This window comes from Globicephala melas, chromosome 13, assembly GCF_963455315.2.
Source record: "Globicephala melas chromosome 13, mGloMel1.2, whole genome shotgun sequence".
Lineage (NCBI taxonomy): Eukaryota > Metazoa > Chordata > Mammalia > Artiodactyla > Delphinidae > Globicephala > Globicephala melas.
The window spans coordinates 75,751,157-75,775,889 of record NC_083326.1 but is presented as its reverse complement, the minus strand read 5'-3'; the positions used below and the strand labels follow the sequence as shown (position 1 = coordinate 75,775,889).

The 24,733-nt window shown below is 51.4% G+C and overlaps 1 protein-coding gene across 1 annotated transcript in view; it reads left to right on the top strand.

The window, feature by feature from the left end:
* Positions 1-5,230: 5,230 nt before the first annotated feature.
* Positions 5,231-24,733, top strand: part of TBX5 (T-box transcription factor 5) — a 44,171-nt gene continuing 24,668 nt past the window's right edge. The window contains exons 1-7 of the mRNA XM_030860938.3: positions 5,231-5,252; positions 6,980-7,164; positions 8,790-8,884; positions 11,007-11,126; positions 11,960-12,107; positions 15,686-15,838; positions 23,569-23,660. Coding sequence (XP_030716798.1) covers positions 7,018-7,164; positions 8,790-8,884; positions 11,007-11,126; positions 11,960-12,107; positions 15,686-15,838; positions 23,569-23,660 — 755 coding nt within the window. The 5' untranslated portion in view covers positions 5,231-5,252; positions 6,980-7,017. The remainder of the gene's footprint in view (positions 5,253-6,979; positions 7,165-8,789; positions 8,885-11,006; positions 11,127-11,959; positions 12,108-15,685; positions 15,839-23,568; positions 23,661-24,733) is intronic.

Genomic DNA, 24,733 nt, shown 5'->3' with positions numbered 1-24,733 from the left:
TTCTTGGTGGAAATATTGGAGAATAGTGGATATTGAAATAATCATAACCGCCAGTATTCCCGGATACTTCTGGTCAAAAGGGAGGAAACCAGGAACCGAGTAAAACATTGGGAAGGAAGATACTGCAGTCCTGGAAAAAAATACAACAGAGCCATATTTAACTAGGCAGCAGGGAAAGTGACCGCCTGAGAAACGAGGGAATTTCCCACCCTCAGTCTGACCCTCTCTTCTGCAAAACGAGTTGGTCGAAGTTTGCTTTCGCCATCATTTCTACTGTTGTTATAATTCTTATTAATTTTCCCAGTCCCATCTGCACTTCTACCTACTTTTTGCCTTCGATAGAGATCCGAGTCAGGCGGGGACACATCTCGGAGAGAAACGGAAATGGGGTGAATTCTTAAGCGAGTTCTCTTTTGGGAGGAAAGAAATACGGTGGTTTGGAATGCGACTTTCTTTTTCTTTTCTTTTCTTTTCTTTTTTTGCGGTACACGGGCCTCTCACTGCTGTGGCCTCTCCCGTTGCGGAGCACAGGCTCCGGACACGCAGGCTCAGCGGCCATGGCTCACGGGCCCAGCCGCTCTGCGGCATGTGGGATCCTCCCGGACCGGGGCACGAACCCGCGTCCCCTGCATCGGCAGGCGGACTCTCAACCACTGCGCCACCAGGGAAGCCCCAGAATGCGACTTTCTTAAAAGTAGAAGGCAAGAGTGAAGGAAAAAGATCAACAGCGGTCGCCCTTGCTTTTATTGTTTTCGATTTTTAACATAGGAACTTCTGCTTTCCTATCCACTGCAATATTAAAAAGAAGGCAGGAATTTTGCAAAATGAGGAAAATACATTTCGGGAGAAAACCGAGCGCGGGTGGGGGTGGAGATGGGGGTAGGGATGGGGGTGGCAGTTCGGGGAAAGCATCGGTCCTCCGAAAGAAGGAAGGGAGGTTGAAGATCGAAGCCTCTCTTTCAGGTTAACCGTCCAATGACTGGGGAAATAATGGAGATTCTCAAACCTAGTTGAGGTCTTCAGTTTATTCTACCAGTGGTGCGGCCTCCGGACCCTCTGGGATAGCGGAGCATACGGAATCCTTTGTGAGTCGGTCCGGGTCGTTGCGGGGCCCGCGCCAGGGATGCGAGAGAAAGGAGCGAAACGGAAAAGAGCTCGCCCCGCTCGGAGTTTCGCTTTCCCCTTCCAGTCTCGGCGGGGCCCAGGCCTCCGTTTCCGGCCCACCTCGGCCCAGAGGTCAAATAGAAACCCATCTCCAGGTTCTGGGCGAAGGATTTGGGGTTGCGCTCTCGGGCATCTGGGAACAAACGCTGCACCCAAAGGGCCTCGGAGTGGGTAAAAGATAACTATTAATAATTTGGGAAATGAAAGCGAAGCTCGGGAAAGTCACTGCGGCCCGGCCGAGAGGAGAGACACGGGTTCTGCTTGCTGGAAGCAGCAGAGTCTGCCGCCCGACTGGCCCGGGCGCCCGCGTCCGGCGCTGGAAACCACTGCCAGGTCTCCCCGCGGGCCAGACCTTAGCTCCAGAGGCTGCCCGGTCGACTGCGTTCCTGCACTTTTTGTTGCTGCTCCAGCCCCAGACAGACGCGGCCTGGGGCCAAGCCGTGCTTCGGAAAGCCCGGGGGGTGGGGTGGGGCTGGGGGCACGCGCGCAACCCAGGCTCGAACCCCGAAGCTGCGGGCAAGTCCAGAGTCCGATGTACGGCTCCTTCGGGGCCCCTAGGAGGGGAGCTTACCCTTTCCAGAAGGCCGGGCGCTCGCTCGCTCGCTCCGTGCTGGGTAGGCCTAGCTCTCCTTTCAGCGCCGCCAGGGGCGTCTATGCGGTACGTTTCGCAACTGAACCTAGTGTGTTTCCAGTTGCGCGCAAAAGCTTGTGCGCATCCGCCACGCGGCTGCTTAGAAGGTATGCCCCCTGACGAGACTAATATTAATAATAATAATCGTCATTACAAAACAAAATAGAGCGCCTCGTCCCTCTGCAGGACCCGGCACTACAATTTTTCTCTGCACAAATCACCCTCCCGCACCCCGCCCCCGCCGGGCCACGCTGGGACCAGTTGCATCCCCCGACCTAGCAAAAGGAGGATTCGCAGAATGGACTTCTTCTAAGCGAGAAACGCTGCGGACGACTCTCTCTTGCTCCAAACGTCTCTGTGTCTTTTCCCCTCCGCGATTAACCCAGTAATTACTTCTATGCACGCCGGCAAGCGGGCAGTGAGTTATCGCGTCCCAAACTTAATCAGCTAGAGAGGCGCCTCAATAGTCATATGCTGAGAGCTCCTCCTGGGAAAAAATTGTTTTTAAATAATGAGAAGACTCTTACCTCCTGCGAGAGACCTCGATTCCAACGCCCCCCCCCAGCCCCCGCCAACTCGGTTTTTTTCCAATCCATGGGCTGATGTGGGCTCCCACCTCCCTTCGCCAAAAGACCCCCTCCCTCTCCCTAAGCAAATCGATCTTGTCTCTATTTGTGGCTGATGTCCGCCACCCCCATTTCCCCAGAGAGCGTTGGATTTGTTTATTTCTTTATTTATTCCCGTGGCCCAGGCGTCTGAGACTTGTGGCTGCGCAGACCCGGGCGGGAGTGATAGGCGAAGACGGAGAGGACTCAACGTCCCGCCGCTGCCCCCCAGTCGAGCGTGACAGCGCGCGGGCCGGTTGCGTGACTCGTGACGTCTCCAAGTCTTATAGGTGCAGCGGCTGGTGAGATAGTCGGTATCGCCTGGTTGCCTCTTTATTTTATTGGGGTATGCCTGGTAATAAACAGTAATATTTAATTTGTCGAAGACCACAAACCAACTTCGAGCTGGGAGGTACACACTACTCTTGAAAGACGCTGGAAGAAGGCTTGGCCTAAAAGGGGTCTCTTTTGGGGGGTCCTTTCCAAACTCTTCATCTGAACACATCCCTCCCAGCGAGGCGTTACTCTCGGCATCTGCGCTGGAAAGAAGAGGTAGGATTTTTGGAGGTGAGTGTCGCCCTGGAGAGCTCTGGGGTGGGGGGTAGAGGATTCTCTTAGCACTGGCCTGCCCACGGCCCCTTGGCTTCCCTCCCCAGCTCGGCCCTGATGAATCCACTCCACTCCCAGCCTTGCTTCTTTTTTTCACCGTGGAAATAAGAATGCACTCTCTTGCTCGCGAGAGTGTCACCTGGCAAGAATAGATTCGCCCTTGAGATGTCAAAATCCCAATTTAACTTGGTGGCCCGCAGAATCTGCACTTCACAAACTAAGTGAATCTGGGCCAGGCAATTACTTGGGGGAGTACAGATTCTCCCTCTCGGGAGGGACCTGCAGATTATTTATGGGACTTTATTTTATCCGCAAATCTCTGAGAATGTAAAGGGATTGGAGAGCTCTTTCTGGATTTCCCCTTCCTTTTTGCCAGAGATGCGGAGATGCAGGCTTTTCCTGAAGCCATGTTTGTTTTCCGTCGTTGGCCGGGGGTCGCCCCCTGAGCGAGCCCAAAGTCCTCTGAGCTGACATTTTGGAAGGGTGAGGGTGTTTTCACAAATAAATAAACTGTCTCAGCAAAAGGCTGTTTGAAAACAAACCTGGAAGGTGGAGTGAGAACTCTAGAGAATGCTTGGGTTGGTTTTCTCCCCAGTTGCCCCACTTTTAGGGTTGGACAATCCACTTAGGAATTTTGCAGCGATGCATCAGGCCTGCGCTGGGATTTTAGTTCCCGGGGCCATAGAGGATGGTACTGAGGCAGCCTCAGATCTCCCTAGCGGTTCTCCTCCCTCCATCCCTCTCCCCAGACCTTGGCCTGCAGGCTTGAATCTCTAGACAGAGGCTGAGAAAAGAACAGGGTGACAGAGACATGGGTAAGAAACAACAACGGGGACTCTGACGTTTGTTCCAAGCACTAATTCTTGACTTTCCAAGCTGGGTCTGCTCAGGCTAAGACCTACTGACTGTGTTTACGCTTCTATTGACCTCTTCAACTCGACCCTCAAAATAATACATTTCAGATAGGGGGAGGGCAGGGAGAGGAGGCGAGTGGAGATGAAAACCCCAGCCAGCCCCCAGTGACTGTTTGATTATTTTAATAAAACTGGGCACGGGAGGTCTGGTGGCCCTGAGGGGGTGGGAGCGCAGGGCGATTTCTGGGCATCTTTGATCTTGGCCCCCATCCGCACGCACCTTCACCCTGCCTTCACCCCAGAGTCTCTCAGAGTCGGGGTGATGAGTGGGGATGGGGGGAGATATCAGGGCGGCTAGCGGCGGCAGGCTGGGCCAGGTGGGGTCAGGCAGTTCTCCGTCTTGAGGTCAGCGGTGGAGAGAGAACGCGGGCGAGGCTGCAGAGGAGGCTCCCAGCGCGTGTGTGCACGCCTCGTGCGTTCCTACTCCGTTCTCTGCACAGCCGCGTCACCCAGGTTACTTCCCGGGCAGAAGCCGAGCGGGTTTGCGATGATTTGTGCAGGATTTTTTGCAGCCTCCGAGCCGCGCTCAGAGAAGCAGAGATGGATGGAGGTTGGAGAGCGGGTGGAGAGGAGGGGGTGATCTCGAGGTCTGGGTTTGAGAGTCGTGTTGTGATTTGAGTGTTCGGGAAATCTAATAGAAAAGGTGGTTGGGGGAGGGAGTGGGAAGGGAGAGGGAGGAGGGAGGAGGGAGGAGGGGAGGGAGAGAGAGAGAGACAGACAGAGGCAGGCGGCGTGCAGTGGGAGCTAGTTGGATAGGCAATTTCAGTACTTTGTAAGCATCAAGGCAGCCCAACGTCACCGAGCTCAGCTGAGTCGGCTTGTATTTCTGAGAGAGAGAGAGAGAGACAGAGAGAGACAGAGAGAGAGAGAGAGAGAGGGAGAGAGACCGACTCTTACCTCGGATTCCGGAACTTTAACCCTGGAAGCTGCGCTCAGAAAGGACGTCGACCATTCCCAGGCTCCCTCTTGTCTCCCAGTTTTCCCTCCCTGCGGGCACAAGGGAGAAGCAGGGCACTGAGATTATATTATTGGAGGTGCTCCCGGAGGCTGCTTGTTTTGCTTCCTTCGGAGCCCTTCTGGCGCCTGACGACTTGGAAGTCTTTAGGGAGCGCGAGCGCAAGCGGAGGAGGTGTGTGTTGAATTGTGGGCAGTCACTGCCGAGGCTCCCGCGGTGGGTCCTCCTTTGTAGGCAGCGGTAGCCGCTGGTCTGGGGAAGCAGTCCCCCCCCATAGACCCCGGAGCCACCATGCCCGCGCCCCCGCCTCGCCGCCGGCTTCCCTGCTAGGAGCCAGAAGGGATGCAGTGAATGCACCGGCTTCACCGAGCGAGGTAACAGTTCCGCAGATGGCCCGGGAGGCTGGGGAGGCAGCCCGCCGGCCGAGCGGCTCAGGGAGGCGCGGAACGCGGCACTCGAAGCCTGGCCTCGGATTTTGCAGGGCCCGGCTCGCGGAGATTTTGCGCGGCCCGGAGCTGCCCGGCGTGTGGAGCCGAGGAGGCGGCCGGGGCTGGGGGAGAGGCGTTGAGGTTTGCAGGACGCGCGGCCCGGTTCTGTCAAGCCGCATCTCGTTCGGCCCCGCCAGCCCCGAGCTCCCCGGGACCCCGGCCAGGGCTCGCGGTGGGATTGTCCCTGTGGCCGGCGGTGAAATGGAAGCGCACGTGGGGCACGCCAGCCCCACTTTCTTTTGTTATGAGCAGGCTTCGGGGGCTCCTATCACCGCCTCCCCCAAACCCCAAGGGCGTGGTGCAAGAGGCGGCTTGGGTGGGAGTCGGGCCTCAGAAGCTGGTCTTCTCCTTGGCACCATTTCTGGGTCTCCGGCCACTGCAGACCCGGGGTGGGATCCAGCCTTTTGCCCAAGCGACTGCTAAGATTTGGGGGAGGGGGGATGCATTTCTTGCGCCTCCTTCCCAGTCTTCCCGGCTTTTGAGGGAGGAAATCCCTACTTGGGAACGTAGAGGATGTTGGAAGGAGATCAGAGCAGGAGGCAGGCTCCTCCAGGCTTGAACCGTTCTGCAGCTGTTATTTTGTGTGTTCCAACCTCACATGCCTGTAACCCCGGGCCATTCTGCAAGTTGTGTCGGACCTCAGTGGCCGGTTCAACGCCGGAAGCCCAGGATTTATCCGGGCACCACTCTGGCGTCGCCAACCCCGAGCTTGGGCCTGCAGTTCCAGCGAGCCAGGCCCGACGGAAGCTCGGAGAAGCTCCTCTCGGCCAGGCCGCTCGACAAAATGCCCGTCTCGGGCTGGAGAGCCGAGAAAACGAGGAGAACGCGCCCCCAGCGCTGGCCTCCGGCACCCAGCCGCGCGCCGCCCTCCGAACCGCTGCGCCGCCGCTTTCCTGCCCTTTCTGTTTGGCTCCTTTCTACTTTTCATGTTGCTTACGGTTGGGGAAAAGGGGAGGACTCAATGTTAAAGGACTTTTCATTTCAAGGCCTGTGACTGATAGAAGATGAACGTGAATTCTCAAGACCTGGTTTCTGGATCTCCAGCTCTTTCCTTTCCTATGTTTTTGGTTTTTGCGAGAGGCGGGTTCTTTCAGGCATTTTGCCTGCTGCAGAAAAATATTCTTCTTGTGAGTTTTCATAAACAGGGCTCTGCTGGCCTCTTGTAATTTGATGAAGAAAAAAAAAATCTCAGAAGGGCACCGGGTTTGTGTTTTGTTTTGTTTTTGGTTCGTACCCAATGGCTTCCAAAAATACCCAGGCCTTATCTTTATTGGCTCTCCCAGAAGTCCAGACAAATTTGACGGGCAGCTCGCTTATCGCGGGGGAGCCTGCGAAGGGGAGATGCGGGCCTCGCCTCCTCCCGCTGTGACGCGGGTCTTTCGCAAGAGGCTGTGCGTGGTCTTAAAGTAATAGTAATGATAATCATAACGGGACCTTCTGCAGCTTCCTTCAGCTGGGGACGGAGGCGCTGGTAGCTGGAAACTGCGGGTGGCAGCCTAGTCACTGCCCCCTCCTGTCACCAGAACTGTGCTTCCAACCTTCTCTTTTTCTTCCTCTGCGCCCCCGCCCCCCGTCCCCCGCCATCTGTCTTTCTCTTTCCTTCTCGTCCTCAGAGCAGGACCCCGAGCGGTCACAGGGCCCCGGGCTCACCATGGCCGACGCAGACGAGGGCTTTGGCCTGGCTCACACACCCCTGGAACCAGACTCCAAGGATCTACCCTGTGACTCAAAACCCGAGAGCGCGCTAGGGGCCCCCAGCAAGTCCCCGTCGTCCCCGCAGGCCGCCTTCACCCAGCAGGTAAGAAGGGCCTCGGGGCCCTTTGCAGGAACCAAAGCCCCTCTTTCGAGTGTTTGGGCAAGGGGGGCGGGCAGTGCCCATGATCTGCCCCTTTTCTTTTCATCCTTGCTCAATTCCACCCTTCTCTGCCGTGCCTCCCTAAATGCCAGTATAGTCCCATCCACTTTATTGTGACGATTATCTTTACGGCCAGAGGATTTTTGAAATACATTGAAGTTGTTAGGGGAGCCTCAAAGATCCGGCTGTTTGGGGCCAGCGAACAATGGCCCAGATCATTTCTTTCCTGCTGCACTAGGTGTAAACTCGGCTTGAACGCCTCACTAAGGGTCGGGTCAGCGGCCGCTTCAGGCCGGCATGAGCGATGGCTTGACCCCTCTTCAGATCTTTCGTAGCCTTCGCCTCCTCCCGCCTCCTCCGCGCCACCGCGCAACCTCGCGCGCTGCACCGTTTGTCTGGCGGCCGGGGCCTGGTGGGCTGGCTCCGCGGGGCCGGCGGCGGGGAGCACGCACGGCTGGGCCGGGAGGGCGCGGGGAGCCCGGGCTCGCCTGGCTGGAAGCTGGGCCCGAGCCGAGCGTGAAGCCTCGCCTCTCGCCCTGTGCCCTTCACCCCCGGCGCCCTGGGCGCTCAAGGCGTCGTCCGCAGACCTTGATGGTTTTGGAATGGGGTGTCAGAGGGCTGGAAGCGGGGTGTCTTGACCAGAAAAGATATTTGCACACAGCTAAAACCCTTCTTTGGAATTTAGATGTCCTTCCTGGCTTTTTCATTGTCTCTCTCCTTTGCCCTTCACAATCTCAGGAAGATGCGCGTATATCTGTAGTGAGACAGTGGGCACGCGTTTTCAGAAACTTAAGAGGTTTTCTTTCAGGGGAAAACAAATGTACTTGTTAGACATTTACAGATTATTGCGAAACGAAGACTTTGTATGTAATTTTTTGGGTATGGGTTTTGTAAAATAACTTGTAGTTGAAGGTAGAAATGTTAAATCGCTTTGCCCATAATCCAAACAACTTGAAATGAACGAAGCTGGATGCGAGGAAGGCCTAGGACGTATGTTAATAGAGACATTTGAGAATTAATTTTTGTTTGGGATTGTGGAAACCTATTATATAAATATTTAAAATTTTATATTTCACCTGTGTCTACCTATGCACTGCCATGGTGAGAATAAACACGCATATATACAGTGCACGTCTGTCTCTTTTCGTGTGGACATCTGGGTGTCTGCATAAGAATATCCTGGGTGGGTTTTTCAGGATTGAGGTTGGGTTTCTTTTTTTCCTTTTAGCTGCCCCTTGGCTAAAGCGGATGGGGATTGGTCCCATTTTTTTCTCAGCCCCGTCCTCCCCATGCACATACTGGAACACCCTGATGGCTGGGTTTTTTTTCGCTAGCCTTGTGTTGGTGGCATTAGAAGGAGACAGCTCTGCACTGTGGGGTTAAGACCTGCCCGGGAGAGAGCATACACAGGGCAGGGGCTGTTCCGGAGCCCAGACAGTGCTGCCGTGGGTTGGGGGCCGTTTTCAGCCTATGAGCCCACTGGCTCGAGGGGGAAGGAAGAGAAAGCTCTTTGTTTTGGGGGAGTTTGGGGAGGGAAGGCTCATTGACTTTTCCTCTCCTTCTTCTAGGGCATGGAAGGGATTAAGGTGTTTCTCCATGAAAGAGAACTGTGGCTGAAATTCCACGAAGTGGGCACGGAAATGATCATAACCAAGGCTGGCAGGTGAGATGGTCACCTCTGTGGAGAAGGTACAGGAAACTTGTGGGAGAGACTAAGAAAGGTGTGGGAGACCAGTAAAAGGGGAGAATAGAACCAGAGGTGGGGGGGAGAGACAGAGCGAGAGCGAGCGAATATGAATATATTTCATTTGACCCTATTCTGGTTAAAGAGGAGAACGGTGAATTCCTCCAGTGATCTCCCATTGTGAGGGGAAAAGCCTGAAAGATTCAACTCAGGGACCTGGGCGTTTCTTCCACCTCGTATATAAGAAGAAGCAAGAGCTTGGGAGGCTGTGCTCTCTGGATGGATTAGTAATAAGAGAAGGAGGGATGAGGTGGGAGAGCCAACGGGAGAACAGAGAGTTGCAGAGACACACAGAGATGAGACGGGGTTTGGGTTTCATGGGATCTCAGACTTGATTCCTGGCCCAGACCCTCCTTCCCACCCTCCCTGACCTTGGAGCGGTTCCAGAGTCCCACCCGATCGCCAAACTCGGAATCGTTGAATGTATTCGCTACCTCTTTCATTGTTTATAGAAAGCAGGCGAAGCCTTTGAAAGGGAACCGGGCTACGCCGGGCTCTATATACAGACACCGATAAACACGGCCGTTTCATCAAGACACTCACCCCGGAGTTCCTCTTAAAAGCTCACAGTTTTAGCTAGAAATGCGAGACTTCTGCGGGAGGGGGTAGGAGGGTCGTGCAACTCGGTATCTCGGCGTCTGAGTGCGCCCGGGTGCGGGGACAACCCCGCCACGTCCCTACCGGTGCTGGACTGGCCCTCCGCGTCCCTGAGGGCAGAAAGTCCCAGTCTGCGCACAGCAGGCGTGTGAAGCCGAGCATCCGGTAGGCCGAAGCCACCGAGTGTGTGAAAGGGGCGGGTGGAGCCGCCTCGCCAGACGCCCACCGCTTCTGCAGCCCAAGCCTCTCGCAATAAACTGACAACAGTGACATTTATTATTATTTGAAATTAAACAACGTGTGCCCCCCCGCTCGGCCCGAGCGAACAGGAGGCGCGTTCTGTTTATACCAAAGAACTCAGGTCCTCTTCCCATTCCGCCGAGGAAGGAAAGGGCGGCCGGGGCCTCCTTTTTCCCTCCCAAGCCTGAGCCAACGGGATTTAACTATAAAAGGCCTGCGAAGCCTCCGGCGCCTCCGCCTCCAGGCGCGCTCGCTCGGGCAGATAAACACCGCGAGGCGAGGCTCCAAGGCCAGAGGGAGAGGTCTCCACTCAGCCACCCCTTCCCGCCATCCCTGAGCGAGCCAGGTTCCAGCAACTGGTCCTTGCGCCCCGGGCGGCCTTGGGAAGGCTTGCTTTCCGGGGCGCCCTCCTCCCGAGGCCGGATGGAGACGGGGAGTGCGCCTGTGCGCGGAGAGGGAGCCGGGCGCGGCACACGCGGGGCGGCGGAACCTCCTTCCAAGCACCAGATCCTCGCGCACGGCCCGGTTCCTTCCGAAACTAAATTTCTTTGAGGAGGGCCAAAGCGTTTGGACTCTCTAAGGAGGAGTGCCAGGCGCCTCGGAGATGCGGTGGGGGCATTTAGGGAGAAATTCCTGCGCGACACTCGTGTCAGAGGTCACGCACCGAGCTGTATCCTGGGGGCGGAGTGAAGCCGGGACGTGCCGTGGGCACCCACGCGCGGGCAGCCCCAGGGAGCACCCACTTGGGTGCCCACGTGACGCGCAGCGCTGCTCAGAGCGGCCAAAGCACCTGGCTGGGCGGAGGAAGCCAACTTTTTTCTTTTCCTTTTTTTTTTTTTTTTTAAACAAGCCTTTTCCTGACCCCAAATTTAAAAAGTAGGTGTCTGGTTCTGAAAAGAGTCTTTAGCAAGAGTTGAAATGAGGGGTCCCTTTCAGGACTTCCTCGAAACCAGTCTGTAGAAGTCCTCGCCTTCTGCTTTCTATTTCCTCTTGTAGATGGTATAGTCCCAGCCTGCTTTCTCATCTCTTGGCCTTTCTCCTCCCCATAACTTGGAGGGAAACCTGGGATGGATCTTGGCAAGAGCGGAGCAGGGGCCGCGTTTCTCGTCCACGATCGATTCTTCCATTAAAATTTGTGGACGCGCTCTTCAGAATGTTTGCATTAATTCCCTCTGCCTCTGTGTCTCCTCCTCGTCTGTCCTAGGCGGATGTTTCCCAGTTACAAAGTGAAGGTGACCGGCCTTAATCCCAAAACGAAGTACATTCTTCTTATGGACATCGTTCCCGCCGACGACCACAGATACAAGTTCGCAGATAATAAATGGTAGGCACCGTAGCGGCTGGCGGGGAAGGCAGGGAGGACCGTGCAGAGCGAACTTCCCTCTCCCCACTGAACCAATAAACATTGTTTTGAGCTCCTACTGTGTGCTAGAGGTTTTTGCTAACCCCTTCCGCTGCATCCTCCTGACCTCACCCTGAGAAAAAAAAGAGCAGCCATTAGCCCCCATTTTATAAACGAGAAAACTGAGGATCAGAGGAAGTAAAGTGCCGATGTCTGTTGCCGCACCGGAGGGTTGTGGATTTTTAAAAAGGGTGTTGTTACCAAGCGTTGGAGCTATTTCTGGGGGCATAAACCATTAACAGTTATTTTTTATGAGTTACCTGCTTTGAACATGCCTTTTTTATGAAATTGCAAAATCAGTCCGGGGTATTTGAGTTAAACAGGCAAGAGAGGAGAGGCGCATTCCTTGGGTACGTTGCTCCCGCGGCTGCCAAGAGTGCAGAGGCTTGAAGACGAAGCCCCTTTGGAAAGCCCTCAAGGAGTGTTCCCGAGACTTTTTTGCACATCCAGGCTTCCAGTACCCGCCAGTTGTTCGTGGGCAGAGAGACGCTGCGAGGCTCCCCACGGCGCCCTTGGTGCTGGGGGAGGAATTAGGTGGAAGGAGAAAGAGCCGGGCGGCGGTGGTGGTGGGAGCGCTCGCCTGGACACCAGCTCCAGGCTTTCTGCGCGTCTGGCATTGCAGATGCCCAAGCAAGACCTGAGGGTCAGGCCATTTCCAGATCATTCTCGTAGTCGGCAGCCGTTGCTTTGCTCAAGAACCAGCCGGCACCACGGTGCACTAAGTCTAGGCGGGGTGGCGCCTCTCCTTGGTCTAGGTCTGTGACGGGCAAAGCGGAGCCCGCCATGCCGGGCCGCCTCTACGTGCACCCGGACTCGCCGGCCACTGGGGCGCATTGGATGCGGCAGCTCGTCTCCTTCCAGAAACTCAAGCTCACCAACAACCACCTGGACCCATTTGGGCATGTGAGTACCTCGTGCAGCTCTTCCTCGTATCTTCAGGTTCACACCTTCTCTTCCTCACCTGACTCTCCTCTCCCTCTTCTCCAGGACTGTCTCTCTCTTCTTCGTTCCTCACGCCCACCCATGCTTCCTTCTTTGCTCCATTTCACCTGCCTTGGTCTTTTACTCTCTCTCCCTTCTTGACCTGGCCTTCCTTTCTCTTCCCCTTTCTCTCCTCTTTCCATTTCTCTTATTTCTCACACCTTCTAATTCTTCCTGGCTCTCTCCACCTCTCTCCTACCCAGACATCTCCCCTTTGCAGTCCTCCCTGTGGTCCACTAGTCCACGCTCTGGGTGTGTCTTTCCTGGGTGGCTGGCGATCGAGCCCCCTAGGTCTCCTGGCCTGGGGCTCTCACCCTGCATCCCTGCTACCAGTACCCCACCCACCTGCCTTTGCTGAGGGACAGGGGTCATGGGGTGACTAAGGCAGCTCATTCTGGGCCTGGAATTCCTGTTCGTTCAGCCCCATCTGTGATTAGGGGTGGGGAGTAGTGTTTCAGTCCTGCAGAAAACATGGGCCCTCTAGCTCGGCAGGTACTCAGCACAGACTGCAGAGGCTGGACCACGATGGGAGCTGTATACCTTACCTACCTCCTTGCAAATCCTGCCATATTATGGGGATGTTCCGGCTGAAAGGGAGACCTGAGGCCCCCTGCTTCCTCTTTTACAGATGGGGAAACCAACCCACCAGAGGCGAACTCCGGTACTCCTGCCCCTTTTAGCTCGACGCTCTTGGGTTTATCTGTTTTTTTCCCAACTTCCAGCTTTCCCCCCTCCTCCCACCATGCCCAGAGTGGGCAGACCAAGATCAGGGTCCTACACCTGGAGTCTGGACTGGCCCCGAGAGAGAGGGGCCTGATGAGCTCCCTGAAACTGCAGGATCTTGAGTGTGCAGTCCCCCACCCTCCAAGAGAATGTGTAACTTCTAGTAGATTCTCTATAGGGTATCATCCTCTCTTCCCCCAAAGAAAAACAAATGAACAGAACACTGATTTGAGGGAAAATGTCCCTAAATCTCTTCATTGGAAATAATCACCGGGACAGAACGCAGTCTCTGAATTCAGAGTTTGCAACCCTTAGTTTGATGATTCCACCAAACAAGGAGGCCGGTTCGTCTTAGGGCATTTGATCCTCATAGCAGCCTAGAGAGGAGGGTGGAAATACACAGCCTTTATATGGAGTCCGGGGGAGGGGAGGTTACCTGCCTGAGGTCACACAGCTTGTATTTGGGAACAGGGATTTGAGGCCAGGTCTCTCTAATTGCAGAAGTGACCTGCATCCTGCCACTTTGGAGAATCAACACACAGGGTTCCCAGTTTGGGGACGTGAGGGGACGGGGTACAAATGCATTTGATCCGGAGGGAGGACAGTTTGTGAAGGTCCAAATGAGAAATCCGTTCTTGTGGGGCCTTAGGGCTGAAGCACTGAGTCTGTGGTGGGAAGGAGACCAGGGCCCTCCACTGATGCGCTCAATGCCACTGTACACGTGGTTGGTGTGAGGTCGGACTGTTGACCACTGGAGAAGAGAGAAGGAAGGCCTATTCCCCTTCTACGCTGTAGGAAGGGAGAGGAAAGGGGCTGGGGGGGGGTGCATTTCTAGGCAAAATGCCGGGCCTCCTTTGCGTTTCAACCACGGTGTTTTGCCTGCAGCGGCCAGCTCGGGGTGCATCCCAGCGCAGACGTGACCTCCACCTTGCGTGGGTGTTGGCTGGCTGACGGTGTACCTGCTGTCCCTGCGGATGCTTTAGGTTAAGCGCTGGGGAGAGAAGGGACCATTTTGTAAAGGTCCTGCGTGCATCTCCCAGGACCGCGTCCTTCTGGAGGCTGGGCCTCCGTGGCACCTTGGTCTGGGCTCCTTAACTTTCCCTCTGCAGCCCGGGTGTGCCTTTGGGGTGGACCCCCGGGGAAGGCGCGCGCACGGTCCCGAGCCCTGGGCGCCCCTGTGAGTTTCAAGTCCTTCCAGTTCCGCGGAGGAGGGCGCGGTGCTCTGAGCCGCTCCGGACTGCCCAGTTGCCACGCATTCCCACCCCAAACTCCGGACTTTGAGTCCAGAGCCGCCCTAATGAAATTAAGGGCCATTTAGATCGCCCTCGCGCTGATGTCTCCACACTGTCCCCAGCCGTCAAAGCAATTTGGCTAAGCCGGGATGGTGGCCGCGCCGGCCCGCAGGGCCCCGCTGCGTCTCTCTGTCGCCACGCCGCCCCGGCCGGCGTCGCTATCGGTCAGGGAGGCGGCCGGGCCGCGGCGGCCGGAGATTAGAGCCGCGCGGCCCGGGGTCGGGGAGCCGCGGGGTCCCGAGCTTTTCGCCCCTCCCCCGGCCTAGTCGGGCCGCGCTCCCCTCCCCCTCCTCCAGGTCGGTTTCAAGGGTTGGCCCGAGAACCCTGCCCCAGGGTCATCCAATCAAAGACACTGAGACTACCTCCGCCGCTCAGTTTGCGGTCCTGGGGTAAAAGCAGGCCAGATTTTTCAGCTCGTGAAACGCGGCAGTTCGCCCATTCGGTGGGTATAGATCAGGACGTTTTGAGAGATATTAGCGTTACCAGCTTCCCGGGAGCATCAAAAGCACGGCGCCAAAAGAACAACAAACTCAGTTGTTTTTAGTAAAGATGCGCATCTTCTCCGGAAAGTTCCGCTCCAGCAAGAGTGTGATGACTGCACACCCCCTCCTGATATTCACAATGGTGTCTGTAAGAAGAGCTGCAACCGTGAGACCCCCCCACTAGCCCCTGGGACCCCCCCCCAAAGACATGGAGAAGATAGAAAGGAAGGAGAGAAATATTCCCCCCAAAGCAAATGCCACAGTGCTGTCTGGGGATAACTCCGGTGGCGGAATTCAGGTCTGGGGATAATTCCGGTGGCGGATCCTGAAATACTGTGAAGTTGGAGACAGGGAATCTCAAGGGCAACCAGACCCCTGTTTGATGTTAGGGGTGGGGTGGGTGGGGTGGGTGCTTCCCTCCCACCCAACTCACACCCTAGAGTCTCCCCCTTCCCACCATTTTCCTCTCTTTTTCCTCTGATATTTCTTCCAGTTCTGCAAATGCTTGGTCTCTTCTTTTGCATCTCTTTGAGCCTTTTTTTCTTGGGCAGGGCTAGTTATTTTTATATATATATATATATATATATATATGTTTGTTTATTTGTTTCTGCTGTCCTTTCATTCCAAAATTTTTGCCCAGGCTTCCTCGAGGCGGGTACCAATTCCTTGCCCCAAACTTGCATCACTCCCGCTGGGGGGGGACATGCCCTACGCAGGGAGTTAATTTATTAAACTAACTTTATTAAGCATTCTGATTTACTGCTGTGTGTGCTCTGGGTAGATTCCTGGAATATTACCCTGGCTCTTTCATATGGAAATTGTCATTTTTGAAATGTTTCTTTTTAATGAAATCACTGGCTTCTTTTCAAAAACAGGAGAAAAAAATGGGACCTTTTCTCCGAGAGCCTATATAAGGAACGTAATTTTGGGGTGGAGAGTGGGGCTTTATGGAAACAAAGGGGTTTGATTTTTCTTACAATCTCATTTTCTTTATTATTTTTAGATTATTCTAAATTCCATGCACAAATACCAGCCAAGATTACACATCGTGAAAGCGGACGAAAATAATGGATTTGGCTCAAAAAATACTGCGTTCTGTACCCACGTCTTTCCTGAGACGGCGTTTATTGCGGTGACTTCCTACCAGAACCACAAGGTGAGCCCAGTACCCAGGAACCGGTGGGCCTGGGGCCGCCCGCTTTTTGGCATGAATCGCAGTGGCTTTATGGGCACCTTTATTCCTCCGCACGGTGGGCACCAACTTCTGCTTCAGTGGGCCGGGGCAGGGACAGAGCTGCAGACTAAGGATCACAGCTGTTTGTACTACATTCATGCGGTTGGCACGAAAGTCACACATACACACACACACACAGCCCAGATAGAAACGAAATTATCAAACCATAGGTGACCACGTGGTATCAATGCTCGGGACTCAAATGTAACAAGGAGGCATCTCGCTGCAGTCGTGAAGTGATCAGTGAGAAGAAAGGTCCCCGTATTGGCCGGCTCCGTGCTCTTGGGTGGGGATGTGGTGCTACCCTTCCTGGGACCACTTTTTCTGTGGGGGGTCAGTCTCCTTCCCTCCTCCACTCTGCCCTTTGGATGCATTTCAGTTCCAGTCGGGGCAGGTGGCAAAGTTGCCGGAAACCTTGAGCTTGGGTTTTCCCAGATGCTTCCTTAATTGTTTCAGCGATCACTGACCCTGGACCACATACTAAAGCAAGGTTGGCATTGCTTAAAACAAAAGCAAAAACTGAGTAACCTGTGTCACCAGCTGCCTGGATCAAAGCTCTGGGGACTTAAATATGATCCTGCAAAAATACAGCTTGGCGAGGGGAGGCATGCACGCGACCAATGCATCATTTGGTGGCTGTAGTGTGGTATAGAGGTGGGATGTCGCAGGTGGATTGTGTCACTGTCAGACCTCCACGCCGTTCGAAATCCAGGCCCCGATTTGGGCCATTCAAGGCTTGACCGTGATGTTGGAACAGGGAGCCCCATCACTGCAGGTTGGGGGGGAGTATCTTCTATTCTTGCCCAGGAGAAAGGGCTTGTCTTGACTCGTCATGGTTCATGTCTGTTCTTTAGAAACCTGAGTGCACGTGGATTCATTTTATTGGGGGGGGAGGGCAGGACTGAATGATTCCTAAGCCTCATTACGGAAAGATCTGGAATCAGGAAAGGCAAGATATAGGGGCTGGGGAGAGGCCGCTGCCGCTGTGGGATTGTGGACGGTTGGGAGTATTATGAAGTGACTTGGGGTTAGAGGGCTGTGGGAGGGGAAAGTAGGGGGTCCACATGGGATCAGTGAGGGCGGGCCATGTGGATGACTTACCCAGATGGACGTGGGGATGGGGGCCCCTCCCCCTCCACAGCTCCTATCCCTCCCCAACCTGCAAGGGAAAAGTGGGGTGGAGGGAAGTTATATGGACTGTGGAGCCAGGCAGGAGAGGCCAGGGTAGGGTGAGAGATGGGCTTAGCACCCTAAAGCCTCCAGTCACCTCTTGAAGGTCATTTCATGCAGTCTGTGTGTTGGTTAATCGCCCCCCCGCCCCCTGCCCCCATGAAGCAAGGGCAGTAACGAAATGCTGTGGGTAATCTCCAAATTCAGATTGTCAGTGACCAAGGCAAGCTGTGATGGATGGTCACGTCCAGGCCACACGGCCTGTCTGGGATCCCAGGCCTTGAGAGAAGAGCCTCCTTTCAGCAGAAAACTCACTCCCCCCCTCCCCCCACGCCACACAATTACTTTTTACAGGGAAAGAAGGATTCTTTTTTTTTTTCTAAGTTCTTCCCACTCGTTGAACCAATAAGAGCGGAAAAGTAAGGTCAAGTGTCCTGAAAGTTCCAGCACTGTTTCAGGCTAATTTGAGATTGGCTGCTAGAAACCTGTTTCCTCCATGGCTGTTGTAAACCTATGTTTAGCTTTGTGGTGATGGCCACAGGGCGGAAAAAAAAAAAAAAAGGAAAACATAGCAACCAGGATGCTCAGTTCCTCATATATATGTACGCTTAGAGCCTGCTAGTCCCGACAGGGGGTCCAAAAATCTGTGGGATTTTTTTTTTTTCTGCCAAGGAAACCCATGTTCATCCACAGAGGACAGGAAGTGATAGACACATGAAAGTGATCTGTAAAGGAAACACGTGGGTGTTCAGGTCTTTTGGGGGAAATTCCTAAGTTCTATGTAGTAAAGATCTTAGGGGTCCATCAGGAGTGGGTAGATCTGGGGGACCACGCATGCTTTCTCTGTTTATAGCTTTATTGAGGCATAACTCTCATACAGTAAACGGCACTATTTGATGTATTCGATTCGCTAAGCTTGACATATGTGTATACCCATGAAACTATCACTGTAGCCACTTAGGAACATACTCCACATCCCCTAGATTTCTATATAAAAAAAAAAGTCTTCTCCAGTGAATATATTTGGTGATCTGTGTGTGTGGAGTGCCTGTCCAATGGGGTGTGTATGTGTGAGTTTTGAACACAATCTAGGAGATTGTGTATCTAAACACTCATGGGTCTCAAAACGTGGGTCTCCAAGTATGTATTTGGATATATGTGTTTTGTTTTTGTTTTTTTCCCAGTTTTATTGGGGTATAATTGACATACGTACTGTTTGAGTTTCAGGTATATAGCATCATGCTTTGACTTACCTATATCATGAAATGATGACCATGGTCAGTTGAGTGATGGATATAGCTGTATTTGAGGATCACACAGGAATTACTGATTTTCTTCATTGGTTGGGCCAGGGAGCCTGGTTGTGCTGTACATATAGGTCTTTTTAGCCAGCCTGACATCCAGAAGAGGGATTTCATAGGAGAGCACTTTCAATCACTCTCCCCAATATGAGGTTTTCCCCAGTATTTAGTTATTGAGTACCAAAGACACCTATTTTCTTTGTCAGGAGGAAGTCTAAAGCAATGGATTTTTCCAGTAGAATCCAGGCCCATGCAGACATTCCTCGCATGGATATGTGATGTGTGACTTAAATAAGCGGGTCAGGTTGAGTGTGGTTTGTGGACTCTGTTTTGTTACTTTATTGTCCCACCTGAACGGGATGTTGAGACTCCTGGCTTCATGGGTAGAAGCCACCTGAGCTGTTCCTCACTCTCCTGTAGGGTTAGGATGAGAATCTGCAGGCAGACTGCCTGGGTTCAAACCCATTTGACTTGGGCAAATGATTTAACTCAGTTTTCCCCGTCTGTAAAATGGGGATAAGAAGAGAATTTATTTTTTGTTTTTTTTGTTATTGTCTTTGTGGGGATTACAATGAGATAATCCGTGGAATGTGTTTTGTGCAGAACCTGGTACAGAATCAGCACAGTGTTAGTGATGATTCCATTGATCGACTACTTAGCTGATCAGTTTATTAACGGGGCAACTCCATCCAAAACACACGTGTTGGAAAACTCTTTGCCTACCCTATTTCAGAATCTGAAAGACTGAGATTTTTAAATAACTTCTTATTACTGTGGTTGAAACACAACTACAAATGTTAGTCTTTGTGGTTTAGTTGCTTCATTCCGTGGTTGCATTTTCAATCCAAGGACTCTTTGCCCAGCGTTACGCTTTGGATAATTGCGCAGGGAAAGAAAAGCAGTCTATGAGATTAAATTGCCAGGACAATCTGGAGAAATACGAGCCACCCATTTTGGGTCCAAAGGGCTTAGTGCCTCCAGACTGATTTGGAGGCAGGTACCAGGTACCAGGTGGAGGCAGGTACGTGACCGGGTTCATTTCTTACACTGCTGTCACACACCTGTATACCACGGGGTTCCAACGACACGACATATTTCCTGAGCCCAGCTGGGATCCCAAGCTGGATTTGGGAGTTATTCCCTCAGATGGTTGACAGCTTGAAAAAGATACTTAAACGCTCGACTCTTCCCCAGCGACTGTTCACTCTGTGAAACATGTTTTTGGAAGGTTTGCGCTAGTTGTCAGCAGCTCCCAGAGCAATCCCTAGAAATATTTAGGTGTTACAGAAAGATCACGTGGGCATTTCATTTCACTGCTTTTGCGACAATGGCTTTGTATGCAAGCACGTCTCTCCCCCGATATTAACTTACTTTGCCATTAAAAGGCATTTTCGTCCTGCTTAAATCATTGTGTATGGAGCTTGTATTTATGAGGTACGAGCCTTCTGCTTGGGACCAGGAAATGAACCCCTAAGAGAGAGACATAATTAAGACTTTTGGCCCTCGAGAGGGTTTTTTTTTTTTTTCAAAAGTGAGAATTCACAACAATTATTCTCATTAATTTTTACAACCTCTGTCTCACTGGTTGGAGCTGGCTTTTATATTTGTTTCCCCCCCCACCACCACCCATGCCCTTCCCCCGGATATCCGGTTTTATGCTGATTTTGGAGGGAGTACATTTGTATGACGAATGGAAGTCAATTTCAGTGGAGCCTTTGGGTAGAACTCAGACATCCAGGTGTATCGGTTTGTGTGCCCGTGAGTGACTAGCTCTGTGTTAGGAAGGGAATATCATAGACAGGGTTATGGTAAGTGAGGGGACAAGTGTGAAATAAGTATGAAATCAGATGGACATTTTTACCTGCACCTAAGCTTGCATGTTAACTTTTCTCAGGGGTAATTCTTATGTCCAATAGGCATCTACACTAAGACATAGGTAAGACCCACACACCTAAGTGTATATCTAGCAAACTGTGTGTATCCTTTGCCATCGTATTTTTGGAAGCTACGGTGATAAGAGCAAGAATTAGGTAGTAGTTAATCTGTTTGCGGTGCAAGGAATGGGTTTGAGTAGAAAATTTTTGCTGATAAAATACCAAAGCCACCCTTTTCTTTTTTTTCCTCAGGGTAATTTTTTTATCCTGAGCTCTTGGTGGAACAGTGACGTCATGGAATAGGCATTAATTCAGCCCTGATGCCACACCCTCATTGTCTTACTGTCCTCAGTATGTTCAGGGGATGCCTTCTGTCACTGGGTGGGTGGGAGGTACAGAAGGCGGGATAAGGATTCCCTCCACCCCTTTTCAAAATGATCTAATTTTTACTTAACTTTTTGAGAATTCCCCTCTCCCCCTTTAAAAAATGATTTATGGTCAATTGGGTTGCATTTTATTGTCATAAAACCGGAGTGAGAAAGAAATCCCCACTAGGTGATGGGCTTTTGGACTCAGAACTGGCTTGAGGAGTACACATGTTCAAGACTGTTTTCCAAAGAGATTTTTTATTTTTTATTGCAATATCATTGATCTACAGTATTGTGCCAATCTCTGCTGTTTTCCAAAGAGATTTTACAGACGTTTCTACTCATTCTGAAGAGTTAATTCAAAATCAGAAAGTTGCAGGAATGGGTACAGTTAAAAAAAATGAAGGAGGAGGGAATGTGTATACATAGAAATACCCAGACATATTTAAAAAGTTTTACAATTGATTTTATTTTTTGGAGCAGTTTAAGGTTCATAGTAAAGTTGAGTGGAAAGTACAGAGAGTTCCTGTATACCCTCTGTCCCCCTGCATGTACAGCTTCTCCTGCTCCCAGCATCGCCCCCCAGAGTGGGACATTTATTACCGTTGTTGAACCTACATTGACACATCATCACCCAGAGTTCGTAGTTTGCGTCAGGGTTCACTCTTGGAGTTGTAGACTCTGAGTTGTTTTTTTTTTGACTGTGCCATGCAGCTTGTGGGATCTTATTTCCCTGACTAGGGATGGAACCCGTGCCCCCTGCAGTGGAAGCGTGGTGCAGTAGAAGCGTGGAGTCCTAAGCACTGGACCGCCAGGGCAGTCCCTAGACTCTGTGGGTGTAGATAAATGCATAATGACACGTCTTCACCATGATGTATCCTACATCATGAATCGTTCCACCGCCCTAAAAATCCTCTGCGCTTCTCTCGTTCATCCTTCCCTTCCTCCTAACCCCTGGCAACCACTGATCTTTATGCTGTTGCCATAGTTTTGCCTTTTCCAAGATATCATATGGTTGGAATCACATAACATTTAAAAAATGTTAATTTTACATATATATTTTACTGTGAACACACACACACATGTAGTAATTTTATGTTCATGGTAGAGTCTTGGAGTTAGAAGGAAACTTTATAATACCACCTCTTCCAGAAAACTGAACAGACCAGAATGCTTGCCCCCAAATGGACAAATTATGGGTGCGTTCATCGAGTAAGCCTAGTTTTGCAAAGCAACTACTTGGTTTCTCAAAGTCTGTAACGATACTACTGGGGATAGAGGAGATGGTTTTGTGGGTACTTGAAGATGATGGGATCACAAAGAAAATTGTTCTTATTCCAATGATCTTTCTATTCATTTATCAGAGAAGAGTCTTATTTCAATACCAGTTTATGATAAATACTTCTCTAAAAGTGTCGAATTTCCCCTTGCAACAAAGAGAAGGCAGGCCTTAGGCTTGGAACTTTCCGGGGGTACCAGTAGAGGGAATTTTTTTAAAAAATTAATTAATTAATTAATTTTTGGCTGCATTGGGTCTTAGTTGCGGCATGTGGGATCTTTCGTTGCAGCGCGCGGGCTCTCTAGTTGTGGTGTGCGGGCTTAGTTGCCCCGTGGCACGTGGGATCTTAGTTCCTTGACCAGCGATCGAGCTAGTTCCCCGACCAGGGATCGAACCTGTGTCCCCTGCATTGGAAGGTGGATTCTTAACCACTGGACCACCAGGGAAGTCCCAGTAGAGGGAATTTGATATACTTATTTTCTTTTTATTGACTAGCAAGTGATTCCACTTTGACGTATAGAGAAGTGATATAATTATTTTTATAATATAAATTTAAATCAAAAGTGGTTTGATTTAAATAAAAACATTAAGCAGACCAGTGAACAGGGACTGTATAGATACGATAATGATGGTGAAGGTGACCTTGGAATGACTGGCCTCTGAAGAATGCTGCCCTGGTTTCCATGAAGTGATTATATATATAAAAATTCAGTTCACACACAGTTTTTAGGAAATACTTCTGGCAAACTCCATAGGGATGCACTCTTTTACCTAGACCTGCTACCATACGCTCACGCTAACAGAATATGTGTTGATGGTTTCCATGAAGGTTCTGGACCTTGAACCAAAGACCCTGTTCTATCACTAAGTTTTGTATAGTGCAACAAAAATTTCCAAGAAGAGGGCTCTCTCTTCCTTACCTAAGCAATGTTTTTTTTTTTTGCGCTTACCGTGCGACATGCAGGATCTTAGTTCCCCGACCGGGGATCGAACCCCACTGCCCCCTGCAGTGGAAGCGCGGAGACTTAACCACTGGACCGCTGGGGAAGTCCCCCTACCTAGACAATTAAAGAGTTTTGAAGCTGTTTGGTAGCTATCATATACGTTATAATTTTATATGTTGGTCTTTATTTAATTAGACACCATTTTCCACCTGAGCTAGCAAACTGTATCTGTGAAACTATGAAATGAACGTGAAATGAGGCATAGGAGGATTTTGAGAGCAATCATCAAGACCTTCCCAATGGAGATTGCCACGCTGCAGGAAGTTGACACCGTGTCAACGTGGTACAATTTTCCAGGGAGCAGGGGGTGTACCAAGTGTTGAGGCCAAGATTGTGTTTGAAACACAAAATGCTACGATTTAGAAAAAAAAAAAAAGCCACTCCAGCCGGAATGATGCAGAGTAGGACTTCAATTAATGGGCAAACTGAAACCAGGTTTTCTTCCCCTTTTCAATACAATCTGATCTAGGACATTTTCCTCCTTTCGAATGAAGTGATGGGTCCTGTTGATGTGACGGGCTTCACTTGCTTCTTTGGGTTGCCAGAAGGTTGCGTTTCCATGACACTTATTATTAGCCGGGTCCCGAGGTAGTCTTATAACAGTCAAGTGAAAACGGAACTCTCTCTCTCTCTCTCTCTCTCTCCCCTTCCTTCAGATCACCCAGTTAAAGATTGAAAATAATCCCTTTGCCAAAGGATTCCGGGGCAGCGATGACATGGAGCTGCATAGAATGTCGAGAATGCAAAGGTAAGAAAATGGTGTCCTCTGCTCCCCGCCTCTGCACTCCCCACCCCCACTAATAACACAGGTGAGCCGGCAACACCAGAAGTGCAGGCACAGAGAAATGGGGTCCTCTTTGCCATCCAGAAAAAGGAGAAAGAGCCTCTTCAATCCCACTTTCTGGTAACCCTCCAGAAAGGTGGTTTCCTCTATCAGGCAACGTGGAGTGCGTAGCTTTAGGGGAGAGCATGTCGGAGGGAATGTGATGGTCTCCATCTGCCTCGGGAACACAAGCTACAATCTTGTCCTCTTTCTCTGTTGTCTCTCTCCCTCAAGTGAAGTCCGCTCTCTCTTTCTTCCCGTAAGTCACAGCCGATGAATGATGTTCTTTTAGGCAACAGCTCTTGATAAATGAAAGGGAAGTTAATGGCTTGAGTTCCTGGGGGTGATATACAGACAAAGTTGACACCACGTGGTGTCCCAGGCATGGGGGATTGGAAGCTGGTGATAAAAATTGCTCGGTGTTTTTACATATCCTGTGGTCACGGTCGCTGATATGATGAATAGAAGGGGCTGTGGAGAATGGGAATTTGGTCTGATTTGAAAGGATTGTACAAGCGTTGCCAATTTTGTTAAATATTCTCTCTACCTCTTGGTAGAGTTCCAAAATAACTTACCATATGGCAAGAGAATTAGAAATACATCTTGATCCCTTTGACCAAGAAAGTTTTCTTCCTCTCTTTTTGGTGGGTTTAGTATTTCAAAATAAAATGAGGTCATTTAGGAAGCTTTTCCTCATCCCTTCTGGAAGACACAAAAAGGGAGAGTTGGGCAAATTGACAGATGTAGCCATTCAAAGGAGGACAAGAGACCTAAGAAAGAGAAAGAGAGAAAGGCCGCAGCTTTGTGGTTTGAACATTGGGTTTAGAAATGAATGCCGTGGAAATTGTTTTCAGATAGCGGGCTTACCAGACCTAGTTTTGCATGCTTTTAAAAAATAAATATGCCATTATCCTCAGATGGGGCATGTACACCACACTCATATGAATTCCTGCATTCATAACTGGGTTCCTTCACAATTGTGGATTTGTAAGACGCTT